The 14,682-nt window shown below is 36.4% G+C and overlaps 1 protein-coding gene across 3 annotated transcripts in view; it reads right to left on the bottom strand.

Moving 5' to 3' along the window:
- ADAM7 (ADAM metallopeptidase domain 7) overlaps nt 1-14,682 on the bottom strand; it is a 65,529-nt gene that overhangs the window by 15,448 nt on the left and 35,399 nt on the right. For all 3 annotated transcript variants that reach the window (XM_014737834.3, XM_070256226.1, XM_070256234.1), the window contains 7 exons: nt 12,873-12,957; nt 11,100-11,230; nt 9,301-9,475; nt 7,747-7,836; nt 6,525-6,720; nt 6,007-6,109; nt 4,814-5,003 (listed from right to left, as the gene is read on the bottom strand). In XM_014737834.3, the coding sequence (XP_014593320.3) occupies nt 4,814-5,003; nt 6,007-6,109; nt 6,525-6,720; nt 7,747-7,836; nt 9,301-9,475; nt 11,100-11,230; nt 12,873-12,957 (970 nt within the window). The remainder of the gene's footprint in view (nt 1-4,813; nt 5,004-6,006; nt 6,110-6,524; nt 6,721-7,746; nt 7,837-9,300; nt 9,476-11,099; nt 11,231-12,872; nt 12,958-14,682) is intronic.

Here is a 14,682-nt window from a genome sequence, read left to right as displayed (position 1 = left end):
TTTTCTTTTGTTCCTCCAACTGGCTAATTTCAAATGACTTGTCTTCAAGTTTGCTGATTCTTTCTTCTGAATGATCTAGTCTGCTGTTGGAGCTTTCTATTGAATTTCTCATTTCTGTTATTGTATTTTTTAGCTCCAGGATTTCTGTTTGGTTCTTTTTTATGATTTCTGTTTCTTTCTTAAACTTATTTTGTTCATGCATTGCTTTCTTGATTTCATTTAATCATCTGTCTGTGTTCTCTTGCATCCTATTGTGCCTCTTTAAGATAATTATTTTGAATTCTTTTTCAGTCAAATCTTAGATCTCCATTTCTTTGGGGTCAGTTGCTGGAGCTTTATTAGTTTCCTTTGGTGGTATCATATTTACCTGAATTTTAATGATCCATGTAGCCTTGTGTTGGCGTCTGTGCATTTCAAGGAGCAGACATCTCTTCCAGCTTTTCCAGACTGTTTTGTCAAGTAAAAACCTCCTATTGGGTCCCCAGGCTGATGTAATTACCTCCAGGATTACAGTTGAATGGGATTGGAGCCAGGTTATGTGACTGTTGCCTAGTCTATGATTTTCTGTCCCGTGACTAAGGACTTGAGCAGACATGGATTCTGCCTGATCCCTGGGTGGACAGCAGTGCCTCCAGGACATTGGCCAAGTGAACAGGCACCATGACAAGGGTCCACTACAGCATCTGCAGTGGAGTCCATAGATAGCAGGCTTGTTACCAGGTGCACAGATGGGTATGTCACTTGTTGGATCCTTGGGAGGGCTCCTGCTGGGTCACTGGGCAGGTCTCTAGGTGGGCAGAACTAACACCACACACTGGCTTAGCAGGGCTGCAACTCATTCAAGGGCTACTTCAGTGTCCACAGCCAGGGCCCAGATCAGCAAGCCTGCCCCTGGAAGCATTGACAGGTGTTTATCTTGGTGATTCCCGGGGGAGGAAGGCCTGAGCTTGGGAAGGACTGGAACTGAGTTACAGAACCTATTCTGGATTCACAGTTGGACCAAGATCTGCAGGTCTACCTCCAGAGATATGGATGGATGCTGTGGCAGATGTTTTGGTGCCAGGACCAAGGTCAAATGGGGCCCAAGCCAAGTCAACAAGGAAAGAGAGTTATTTCTGGGTCTGCATCTAGGACTATGGTTAACAAACCTGCACCTAGGCATGGGCCTACTTTCTCAAAATGGACCTCTTTCATCTTGGGCTCCGCCTAGGTTTTGCAAACTCCTACCTGGATTTCAAAGCTCCTACAAAGGGACTTTTTCCATGGATGGCTGCTAAATTATTGTTGCTGTGGGGACATATGAGTAGGGGACCTCCTATTTCACCATCTTGCTGATGTCACTGCCTGGAAGTTCTTTGTTGCTACCAGTTCAAAGATTATTTTAAAATCTGAAATAGGGAAATTTTAATCCATTCCTATTTGTCATTATATGTTTAATCCCACTTCTTTCATCTTATTATATGATTTCTAATGTTAGACATTATAAGTTACCTTTTTTATATTTATCACTTTTTTCCACAATTTTTTCTAACTTGAAAGCTATATATTCTATTTTCTAAACATTGATTCAATTACATTAAAATATTTGAATCTAAATCACTCCATTATGTTCCAGACCAAATAAGCATTAACTCCTCCTTAAGTAAAATCAAGCATTTGTCACATTTTTACTTCCTTCTTCTTCTTCTCAGTTCTTTTTGTTTGAGAAAGTGGAGATTTCAGATTTGCAAAAATTGCTATTATTCACTGCTATTCAAGATATTTTTAAAATTCTCATAATAAATATATTAATAATAGATAACTATAATTTACTCACAAGAGTTATAGAATTTTTTGCTTGCAACTACTTCTTTAATATCCTATCTTTTCATTTTAACTTTTCAATTTAAATTCATTTCCCACTTTGCTGGAGTACTTTCTTGACTATTTTTCTCTACAGAAAATAAATGCTGTATAATTTGCTGTATATTTTCTTAGTAATAAGGTATGTGAGGGTGTCATTCTATTGCTTTAAGTCCTGAATAATAACTTGGCTGTATGTATGGTTTTAGGATCCCAATATTTCCATTCCTTAAAGCTCTCTAGACTTTCTATTATTTTCTGGTATTTTTTGTTGGCGATAAACATGATAGAGACCTGATAATTTTCTGGTTGAAAAGTGATGCTTACCTTCTTTTGTGCTTATAGAGCATTTTCTTTATTGTTGACTTCATGGTATAGTTCAGGGTAGTTCTAAATGCTCATCTCTTTCTAAGAATTTTTCCTGGTACTGAGTTTTTATTTTATGCATCCTTCGGCTCAGGAACATTTTTCATTATTATTTCCCTAATTATATTTTTACCTCGATTCTATTTTCTCTATCTGTAATTTCTGTTAAATCTGTATCAGATTTCTTAGAGCTGTTTTTACAGCTTTTAATCATTTTATTCTATTTTTAAAAAATTCCTTTATCTTATTCTTCTGTGTTAAGAAGTTTAGATTCTAATTTACTACTTTTTTGTGGTATCTATTCTATGACCTACTGCCCAAATTACATATAAGCCAGCAATCATGATTTATTTTGTACTTTGAAGACAATGCTTCTTGTTTTCAAATTATACCATTTTTTGTAGATTTATCTTTTTAAATATTATAAAAATGTAAATTTATCTTTTTTCTACAGGATTTCCCTCTGTTTTAATGTATATCTGTTTCACAGGGCACTATCATCTATGATTCCTCAGATTGGTCTCCTTTGTCCACACTGTTGGGTTCCTTTGTGTCTGTTTTGGTTTGTCCTCTTTGTTTATCCTTACATAATGGATTTTCTATATACATGATTGAACACTGGGGGACTGTTTTAAAACCGATGTAGATCTCTCTTCAAGTATTTCAGGCTCAAATAAAGGGAAATATTGAGATGTTTCACATTTTGAGTTTGACATTTTTGTATGTTTATAATAAGAGATAACTACAGAGACAGTTTTGAAGCAATTCCTCTGTGCCAGAGAATGGATTAACTAATTTGCTCCCTTCTACTCTTCTTCCCTCTCCACTTTACTATCCTCCTCTCTTCCTTTCTCTTTTCTTTCTTTTCCTTTTCTTTTCTTTTTCTTATCTATGTTGAAAGGTCTGTAGTATAATTATGAAAAAGGGCACCCAGGGGCAATGAAAGATGTTTGCCTTCTTTTCCCATGTTCTTTTCCCATGCCAAATTAAAATTTACTCAGATAGAATACCTACTAAGACAAAGTAGAATGTTTTTAAAACATTTTAAGTTCCTCATGTTTAAAAATAGTAGGTCAATGTAAAAAATTAAATGAAAAATTCTGTAACTAGTATCTTTGTGATACCTCTGTAGACTGGTATTTGCTGTGCATGAATTTCCTCATTATGAACTGATTCAATAATTGGCACCATTGTGATTACTGTGCCTCTGTACTAAGACTTCTCTTGAAAGAATAGGTACTCTACGTGGTAGTACATGGTCACAACATGCTTATAAGATCAAGATGTGTTCCTAAAAACTGCTCCCTTTTCAACCCCTTTGTTCAATCTCTGCCACTCTTAATAGAGTTCTATGAAGGTGATGTTATACTTTCGCTTTGCACCTCTGGCTGATTTTCCTTACTGAAGTGAATAGAAAATTGTTTGGTATTTTCTTCAACCTGATGTCTCATAACACTCTATCTTGTTGTAAGTCCTTGAACTTTCTAATGTGTGTTGGACACATACCTAAATTTTCACAAATAGAGATTCCTCACCATTTTGATATTTATTTAGCCATTTTAATGGGAAACTGCATAGTTAAATATTTGGACTTGAAATATAGGTCTATTAAATTGTTAAATTCTAATTTCTTTCTTTGCATTCTCAGTTTTTGTTTTCCAATTTATTTCTCTATCACATTATATGAATTACACTGTAATATTTGTATGTGGTTAACATAGAAAGAGAAAGAAGAAGCCATATCCACAAACTATTCAATTCAGAATAGCTAATTTTTAAATAAAATATGTTTTCCATATATTCTTGTGTTTATAAACTTTGATGAGCTAGCTGTTGTTTTTAGTACACATTCTAAAGTTTTTATCTTGAAATGATATACGCTTTCCAATCTGGCCTGATTCTACCTGTTCAACTTCATTTTTTGGCCATTTCACCCTAAAATTCTCAGTTACCTGACTAGCCATATGTTTCATATCTTTGCATATTATGCAAGTATTTCTTTCTAAAAAGCCTTTTCTCAATTTTCTGTGTGTTGAAAATTGTTGTTCGACAAGTCAAAGCTGAAACATCACTCATTTAATGGCATCATATGGTGCTATTCCATATTCTGAAATAAAGCCAGTCACTTCTTCCTTTGGACTCAAATACACATTGGTCACACCACTATGAAAACACTTATGTTGGATTGTAATGATAGATTTAATTAATCTATGAAATTGTCAAAAACACTCATCTTTACATTGTCTATGTACAGTTACTGGCACCATAGTATGTGCCCAGTAAATATGGTTGAGTGAAGAGCTAAATGAAGAATGTATAGGTACTTCACTGACAAATTAATTCAAAAAATTGCCTCTATAATTTCATTAGATGTCTATTGTAAAAATTAAGCATATTTATAACATTTACATATCATTTTGTATAACAAAGATTAGTCAAAATGAACATTTATTACAGTGTCATTGCTACTCTGCCTAATAAAACAAGTTGTCATTTTTTTTCTGCTGTCCCATATTGGGCCCTCTGGAACCAGTGATAGGATCCAATGATGTTTTAAAGTGGCTGAACCAAAAAGTTTTAATAAAACAAAGGGTGTTCATCTTACCATTTCATCTCCACATTTTGTTCCAGGAGCAACCAGGCCAAAATCTTTAGAATTATGATATAAAAAAAAGGTTTTGCAGTCAATGGAGAAATTCTGCTTTGGAGATTTTTTAAGGTGATAGATCTTTTCTTCTCCAAGGAGAGATGACGGTTTCCCTCCAGTGCAGTATAACTTTCCACATTTGACATCTCTGAAAGAAAAAGAGAGATTCTCAGACTCAGAACCAGAAAAAGAACTTGAGAGACTGTGTTGCCAGTGAAGTGGTCTGGTCACTTTTCCTAGACCCAGCCTTGTCAGCAGGCTGCAGAGAGGCCAGGAGCGTCAGGGTAAACCGTTGGGCGTCAAAGTCCTGACCCTGGGAACTGAGATGAGTAGATGAAGATGTAAAGTGATTGTATTTCTTTATGATATCTCTGTGATTCTCACAAATCAATATTACCTCAAGTTTACAGAAGAATATTTCTTATTAGTAATTTAAATTAGCAAAACTTTAATCAGGACACTAAGATTTATCTTATCTTTTCTTATATGGAGCACATCTGTTGATTTTCACAACAAACTTCGGAGGTTTCTATCATTATAACCCTCGTTTTACAGATCAGACAGCAATTGGATGTAAGAAAGTTAGGTGACTGCCCATTTGCACCTAACATATTTAGGAGCAGAGTTGAGCTTGACTGTAGGGTTTTCTTGTTATTTTGAGTTCAAATCCTGTTTTGTGACACACAAAATGCCTTGCCAAATGTCATAAACAAATCTGGGAAGTGTGTCTCAGCTCATGATTTTTAAAATCAGATCTAACTTCCAATTCTCTCATTCTCCCAATTTCAACTTCTACCTTTCTTTTTTTTTTTTTTTTTATGGCTTCTCTTCTTTCCTTCTCTCTTTCTTTTTTTACTTTTTCTAATTATTTTCCCCCTCCTCCTGTTTACTCCTTTCTCTTTTTTCATAGCTTCTTTTTCTCCCTTTCTTTCCTAAGAATCTTAAATCTTTTCTTTCTTTCCTCCCGTATATTCCATGACCTTCAGCAAATACATACAGTACATAAATGCCAGCTCACACTGCCAGAGATGTGTGCTCTCTCTCCTCCTATCTCTTCAGTTAAAAGAGGGTAGCAGCTGTCAGAATAAGACTTGTTCTGATTTTGCGAAACACTCTTTGAGGACACTTACTTTTCTTTATAAGGCACTTACTTCTCTTCACAGGGTATTAATTTATTTTTTTTGTTCTTGCAGTATCCAAATTTATTTCCTTTTTTATTCATCTTGTAGCAGATATCAGGACTGTCTTTTGCCTCTGGGATCCAAAATGGTATGATAAAAGTAAAACAATGAAAGCATAAATATTATGAATCATAAAATACCTTACTTTCGAATGTAATTGAAATTTCAGTATCATGTAGTGGTGAAGCAGGGTGGGATAAATAAATAATTAAAAACTATCTTATTGCCTCAGGAGGATATTTTAGGAAGACGTATGGATGTAAAAAAGTGGCAAACATACCTTAACCCCCATACTGAGCTAATCAATGAATATTAGAGGTAATATCGCTTAATATTAAAGGGAATATCCAGAGAGATGCAAGGTAATATCTTGGAAGAGTGCCACAAATGGCTTTGTCTTCAGTCTTGCCCCCAAGTTCCTACAGGACAATAACATAGACAGAGTGGCTATTATCTTTATCAATCTTTCACTGTTAATTGCCTCTCACCATCATCAAACAATTCAGAACACTGATCATCCCGGGTGGGACATTTCCCCATGAAGCAGTAGCCTTTTTCATTCTTGCAAGGAAATCCATTTACTTGGAATTGGTCCTTAGGACACTCAGAAGAGTGGCCAGTACAAAATTCAGGAAAATCACATTCATCTTTTGCTGGTCTGCATATGGACCCTGCTTTTTTCATCTGTTGAAGAAAAACAAAGAGACTGAATCTTGGACACGTTTAGGTAGATAAGATTCAGTAAGCAGGAGGAAGGCCCGCCCATTTAATTTACCTAAAAAAGGTTTTAAAGATGGATCATGACTTCCTTCTCCATTCCACTGAGAACTATTATCATTTTTAAATGTCTTGACTTTTACATAATTTTAGGAATGACAAGATAGTGTTTTTGAAATTCGGTATTAGAAGAGCATTAGACAGAGTTGGAATGGACATAAAATGGAGAAATGGATACGTGTTCTGTTTATCTCGTCTTCTTCATCCCTTGTTCCAGCACATCCCTTTCCTCCTGCCTCTCTACACAACTGGGAACACTTGCCTATCTATAATGAGGAATCTCTACTCCCAAGAAATGAGATCTCTCCATATGAACTAGAAAAATACCCTGGCTTTCATTGCTTAAGGGAACTCCATGGAAATAGTTTCTTATTCAGCCATTCAGTATGCATTTAATTGTGCTGGGTTCTGGAAGTATTTGAAAATGTATAAGACATGCTTCTTTTCCTTTGTGAGTTCACAATCTAGTGGGATGAAAGAAGCGTCAATAAACCCTTGGACAAAGTCATTTGGACTTCTGGTTGTCTTTCCTAGGAATATATCTCCATGTACTAGTCACTATCACTTTCTAATTCCAGTACAATCCTTTTCCCTTTCATTTCACTGTTGTTGGGGTGCCAATTGCCTCCCACAATCCCAGCTCAGGTTAAATATGTTGGTAATGCTTTACAATGGAACAAAAATAATGCTAGTCATATAAGACCACTCCTAAAACAACAAGCACTGCTTACCCACTTCTCCACCCCCCAGAACATAGCACTGTCCCATGCTTAGATGTCAGAGCATCTCATAAGAGGCTCTATTGGGTATGAGAAAGCCTAGCCCCAATCTGGGATTAGTGACATAAGGTCATTCAGTGATCAGACAACTCTGGTCACATGTACACTTAATAGACTGAAAACAGAGAAACCCAGTTCTAGCAAAGAATCTTACCTGACAAGATTCACAGCATTCTTCCTCTGCACAACTAAATCCTGGCTTCAACACACATTTGTCTGCATCACAGCAAGGATTAGTGCACTCCTGGCAATAATCAAAAATTAAAGATCAGAAATTGCTTGTAGTTGGCTCCTGTTTGAAGAGTTAATTAGTTGTGCTTCTGTATAATTTAGCATTTCCTGTCTTCCAGAGTTAACACGAATGCATGATCCTTGGCTATGACATGTATATAAAGACTATTCCTTGCCGTTGTTGTTGGGGACTTGACTTTGTTTCCTTCCCATATGGCTGTTCAGTACTCTACAGCTAATGAATCCTCACTGGCAGCCTACAAAGCCCAAAGTTTGTGACCTTCTGTTCTCTGGAAGACTTCTGTTCTCTGGAAGGGTCCTGCTGCTTCTCTATACTAAAGGTTTGATGTGAGATAATACAACTTCTGAAGGTCTGGTTTTACATTTTTCTCAAGGTGCCAACTATTTCAGATGGGCCTTTGTTTTTTTAATGCATCATTAGATAATAACTGCAGAATGGACACTTAGGCCCTATCTGCTCAAACAAAATTAAAACTGCAAAATGTTGTCTGCATCCTGTCATATAAGGCACTTCTTGTGTTACAACAAAACTGTAGAACCATTCCAAGGAATGTGCGTGGGCAAAAGCATCAATTTCTGAAGTTAAGAGCCTCTTCTCACATTTAATCTGAGACATTTGATGTTGTAACCCCTGGACATGGCACTGTGCCCACTCCGATCATGGAGTCTCTTAATCACCATCTTATTAGATTTCTTTTGAATTGTGCAGTGTTTAGGGTGTAGATAATGAAAATGTGATCCTGGGACCAGCAGCATCAGCCTAACCTTGCAGGTGGGTAGGAATGAAGGATCTCAGCCCCAGTTCAGACCTACTGAATCATGATCCACAGTTTAACAACACCCCCAGGTGATTTATATATACGGGGTGATTTCTGAAGTAGTTGTCTAAGACTCATACCTATAATGACGAGCTCGTGAAAGAAACAGCTTCTATCTTGGAGAAACACAGATTAAGAATTACTTTAAAATTTGCCTCAAATGTTTATTCTAAATGTTCCAGAGACCAAGACTGCAATAAATATGTGAAAGGCTAGAAGGCTTCTGCACCATCAAGACAGAGATTTCTATAACATGAATCGTCTGACTGGGATACAGACTAGCCTTCTAAGGCCCTGAGATAAACTCAACTGACTGACTGTGAGGGATTTTGTAGAACAGATTCCCTCTGTGCATGAGAGATGAGACCGAATGACACCTGTGGGGTCTTCTCACAGAAGAGCCAATTAACATATAAACCAGGCAAATGTGATACTGTGGACCTCCAGCAAGATCGTGAGATGTGATCCATGACTTGGTAAGAAGCCTTGCACTGAGGCTTGTTTTCAAATGAGAAAAAAAGAAAGCACAGCTTTTAAAACTTTACAAGGAATACTATGGTTGATTAATAGCTATGTCCCTCCTAGGTTATAGCTGAGCATAAGCTTTGTAATTTAAAGACAACATCATTTGCGAATACCTGAACAGGGCCACAATCACACTCTTCTCCCTCCTCCAACTTCTTGTTCCCACAATATGGGAAATCACTTAACTTAACAGAAGGTGGACTATTGAACATGCATGTTGGTTTATAGTCCTTCAGATATTGCAGGTACTGGGTTCTGCTGCATTTACTGAATTTTAGCGCAGGAATGCTAGAGATAGGACAAGTTAAAAATAAAGAATAATCATATCAATGCATACTGGTAGAGCAGCTGTGAAAGTTTTATGAAGAATTTAGAAACAACAGATATAAATGGTGAACTCTGAAGAGTCCATTTACTTCTCCTACTCTTGTCTTACTGTTATAGCAGAGTAATATCTGGGCTTTTTAGTATAGAAAATGACTTATTGAAACACAGCCAATACATCCTGTTTTAGTGAAAATACTCTGACTATGTGTCCTCCAGAAAGTCCCCTGAAGCCCACAGTTTAGACTGATTGTGCTTGTTGCTTCTGTATCACTTCCTATTTGTCCCTCTTGAAATAGTCTATGTATTTGTTTATCATCATGCAAGACAACAAGCTTCTCAAGGCAGGGACTGTGTCATGTTCAATTTTTTAAAAAATAAGCCCTAGTTAACACAATGCCTGGCACAGAGTAGCTCTCTATAAACATTTGTTGAAACAAACTATTTATTTAATAATATCTTACACATCCTAGGAATGTGATATACTTCTAAAAGGAAGTTAAATGTTAAAAAAAACTGAAATTCACCTCCCTTCTATCTTCCTTTTGTCTTTGACTCCCTCGCCATTATTATTAACACAATGATTGGATACAGATGGATTTTAGAGACCTGAATATGTTGCATGGGGATCATGGGACCCTGAGGAAATATTACTAATTATGTGGATAATGATGTAAAATTAGATATCAATTACTGATTTCTTACTCTGTGCCAGGCACTAGGCTTGGGTGCTTCAGCTACTTTACGTCATTTAATTAATATATAGAAGCCCTGATCATCATCAGCAAACACTTTTCTTACTATATACAGTGTACTATGTGTTCCCACTTCACATACACGTACATGAAGGAATTCAAGGATGTGCAAGGCTAAGGCCTTGCTTGCAGGTAATTCACAGTATGGTGGGGGTGGGGCGGTGCTGGACATTCATTCTGTAACTATTTATGGAGTACCTAGTATGTGTCTGGGACTCTTCTAGACAATGATGATGTAACAGTCAACAAAACAGACAAAACCCTCTGACTTCATGAGGCTTATATTCTAGTAGAGGAGTAGAAGAATAAATAAGCTGAATGTGTAAAACATAGACTATATTAGATAGTGATTAGTACTAAGGAGGGGAAAGAAGGCAAAGGGGGAAGTGATGGATAATGCCCGGGTATGTGTGTAAGCGGACAGGATTGAAAAATTGGATGAGGTAGCTGGAGAAAGCTTTGCTGAGAATGATATTTGAGTAAAGATTTAAAGGAGAAAATTATAGTTTATAGCAAAGACAACAGAACAAGGCATGTAGAGTGTACTCCTCTTCTGAGAGCCCTAGTATAATCACTAATTGATCGTTGTGCATTTTTGCAATATGGTGAGATGGAGTTTTAGAATTTCTCTCACCACATCAGTAGGAGAGACACTATCAACTGATAAGACTTGGTTCCAAAACGGCAACTCCCCACCATGCCTGGTTTTGTAATAGACCTCCTGGAGTATATTAGGAAAAATATATATAACAATATATCCCTACAATATGGTGTTTTAATCAACAGCCACTCCCAAATATTTAAACGTATTCTCTATATCATTTGAGCCTCACCTTATACTACTATCCATCACGCATCTTCCCAAAGTACAGGTACACGGGTAATCATCATGCTGCATCCCAAGATTATGCCCCAGCTGATGTGCCATTCTGCTTGCAACTACATTTAGGTCAGGTAAAAGATCCTGATGCCAAAAAAAAAAAGAAGTGCATTAGAAATTTCTGTAAGATAGCACAGTGTAGTACATAGTGCTTTGAACTAGTGGTTGAGACCTGGTTTCTACTTTCTGGTTAACTAGTACTTATTCGAGAGGCCATGGACTTAATCACCTCCCCATCCTGCCCTTGAGTTTCCTTAATTATATAATGAGGTTGGATAAATGACCTTTTGAGTGGCTCTAACTCTAATATTTTGAAAAATTCTTTTTTGTGGCACAGAACTAGTTATTGGTGCATTTATATAGACTCATTCTTACAAGTAGCTAAAAATTATTACCTAACATACTATTCAATAGAATAAACCTTATTGAGTGTCTTATATATACCAGACATTCAAGAGTGGTAAAAATTAAAATATGCACGGTTCATGTTTGCAGTGTATAACCTCACCCTGCACAATAAAGCTAAGCAATCATGAGGAGGGAGCTTCCACTGCGAAGAAAACCAGGTCAGTGGTGTAAAATCCAAGGCAGAGCTGATTGTCACCTCTGATTGTAGCCCCATTTCATGCTTTAATCTCAATATTAATGAAAAAAATTAACTTTCAAAGAGAAATTGGATATCAGGTTACTGCAAAGGTGAAATAGCCCTAATTTGGTAATTTCATTTTACTCAGTTGAAGTTAAAAATGTTTCCTGGATGGGTTATAATATCATAATTGCCATAGTGACCACCTATATTAGATTAGGATGACTATTATGCAAAAGTTATATTATTAAAATACCATAGACAAAGACAAAACCACAAAAAGAATCATATAATAAATAGGTCATGTGGTCATTTTAATAAGTACTAGCTTTTAATTTTAAGGTCTGACTATACTGGGCTGAGCATATCAACAACTAGGCAGAGATATTAAATGAAATAAATCTGAATCCTAATATTTTCAAGAATTTCTTAGATAGGATTACTTGGACAGCATTTACTAAAATCTTAGTGACTTGGGAAGGATCAGATAAATAAGTGGCATCAGCAGTTTGAAGATCTTATGAGTTCTGAAAATGAACTGCAAGGCTGTGCTGATATGATATTTTAAATGGTATGTGTACTTTGTTTCCAGCAGAAGAACAATAATCCTCACTTGCTAAGTTGGCCGTGAAGTTTTGTGTATTTTATATGTCTTCATAAATAACTATATTTAATATGCAAATGAGTTTTCCTAATCCTTGTATGTTAATTTTATGTGATGTTCTTTCTTTTGGTGAGGAAAATTCACCCTGAGCTAACATCCATTGCTAATCTTCCTCTATTTTGTATGTGGGGTGCCTCCATAGCATGGCTGATGAGCGGAGTAGGTCTATGCCTGGGATCTGAACCCACGAACTGGGGTTACCAAAGTGGAGGTCATGGAACTTGAACCACTCAGCCACGGGACCAACCCCATATGATGTTCTTTTAAACTCTAGTTTACCTTCATTATTCATCTATAGTTTTTATAAAACACTTCTCATTTAATAAAGGAAATGTGACAGTTTCATCATGACATATCTTGGTAGGAATAGATGACAGAATGCATACATGGTCCCTTTCAATAGGACACAAAAAACTACAGAAATTTAGTGGAAACTTTTTGATTAAGTAATATAACATAAATAAAACACATCCCACCTTAACGATACTGGAGGAATAATAGGGCAGGCACATGCCCCCTGGATAGGAAGTTCCTTGCCCATGTGTGTAGATCCACTTCCCACTATAACAAGATGCAAATGCATTCTTTAATCTGAGGTAGTTGTTTAATTAACACAAAGGTTGAATTGCAGCGAACGCCCACACAGCTAGTGCCTTTGCACCTGAAAGTATCTTTTCTTTTTTCTGGAGTTCTGGAATGGACTGATATTAAACTCATTTTAAACCTGTGGTATATTGGAGTCATTGAAAAAGTCAGTGCAATCTTAACTTGAAATCGTAAAATGTACTTTCTTAAAAAAACTAAAAACTAATGTCAGAGTCTCATTTTACTTGACTTTAGTTTACCTTACACTCAACTTTGGAGAAAACCACTTAAAAGATTTAAAAAATTAAATTAAATTAAATTAAAAAGTGTCCAGAGGAGAAAATGCAACATAGTGAATGGACTCAACACCATGATTAATTAGCTGTGGTTGAAAATTAATCAACCATAGAAACTCATGGAAGATTTGATAGCTATAGTCAAACAGTTAAAAGAGTTGTCACGCAAAAATAAGACTATATCCAGATTACCTAAAAAGACAGATGTAGATGTGCATGTTAAAGACATCCAGATTTGATGTGCTTTCAAGAACATTTAGAGTTAGACCACTTTAAAGAGAACTATCACCAGCTGGAGGACCACACTTAAGTATACGAGAGAGGATTCAAGTATAAGAAGTTGGTCAGGTTAGACAACTCTTTTCAGTCTTTAGCTCTTTTGCTAAAAGACATGTTCTATTTCTTTCTTTACTGTTGAGATGTTCCAGTTCATACATTTTAAACTCTCAGTATTTGACTATGCATATTGGAGGAGGAATTCTGGTCTTCCCAGACTTGAGATCTTGGGAGAATACCACCAAGGAGATGAAGCACCAGAGGAAGCACAATCTGGATTCTGACTTTGCTAGTGGTCACTTAAAACCAAAGTCACATCATGATAATGCCATATATTCCATCTCATCACTTCTGGATTTATGTAAATACAGAAGGGATGACATCCAAGAAACTAAACACATAAGAAGTCCCAAATATAATGCCCAGTTAGACATTTAGTAGCACTTTCCGCTCATTTCTCTATTTTCAGACATACTATTGGTGTGAGAAGTATTGCTCAGAATAAGAGACATTTGTGGAAACAAAAGATTTTTCCCTTACACTCACTTAAATATTTTTAGACTAATTTGTTATTTTAAAATACATGTCCAAGGAATAGGCAAATGGGCTAATCTTGCCCACTGTGAAGGTTATGGTGATACTTTATTTTGCCCCCCATAATTTTGTAGCATGCTAGTGTATGAAAATCAAAGCCCAAGCCAGGTATAACTGTCCCCCTGGAGATACGTGCTATGGGCCATCCCAGATATGAAAACCAGAAACTATATTACTTTGGAGGTCTGGTTTACTCTCATCAATCTGCCAAAGAACTGGACCTGACCTTTGACTTCAGACTTTGGAAGGTCCACAGTTCTGAATTCAGACTGAAAGTTAACATTTAGATGACACTAGAAAGTACATTTGCAGACTGTGTTTGCAGATATTAGGAAAAGCACTGGTATTGTAGGTAGATGAAGTAGGTAAAGTGGGTACCACTCTTATGTAGTGAATTTAAGGGCATCAGAAGAGATGCTAAGACTTCATTGCTTCAAAGTTGTTCTTCCATAACTTAACATTCCTTACGATAACAGGACTATGTGAGACACAAGATTAAAGTTAGTTCAGCTCCACAATTATTTGTCATTTCCCC

The sequence above is a fragment of the Equus caballus genome, chromosome 2, assembly GCF_041296265.1.
Source record: "Equus caballus isolate H_3958 breed thoroughbred chromosome 2, TB-T2T, whole genome shotgun sequence".
Classification (NCBI taxonomy): Eukaryota; Metazoa; Chordata; class Mammalia; order Perissodactyla; family Equidae; genus Equus; species Equus caballus.
This window is presented reverse-complemented; position numbering and strand designations above follow the sequence as displayed.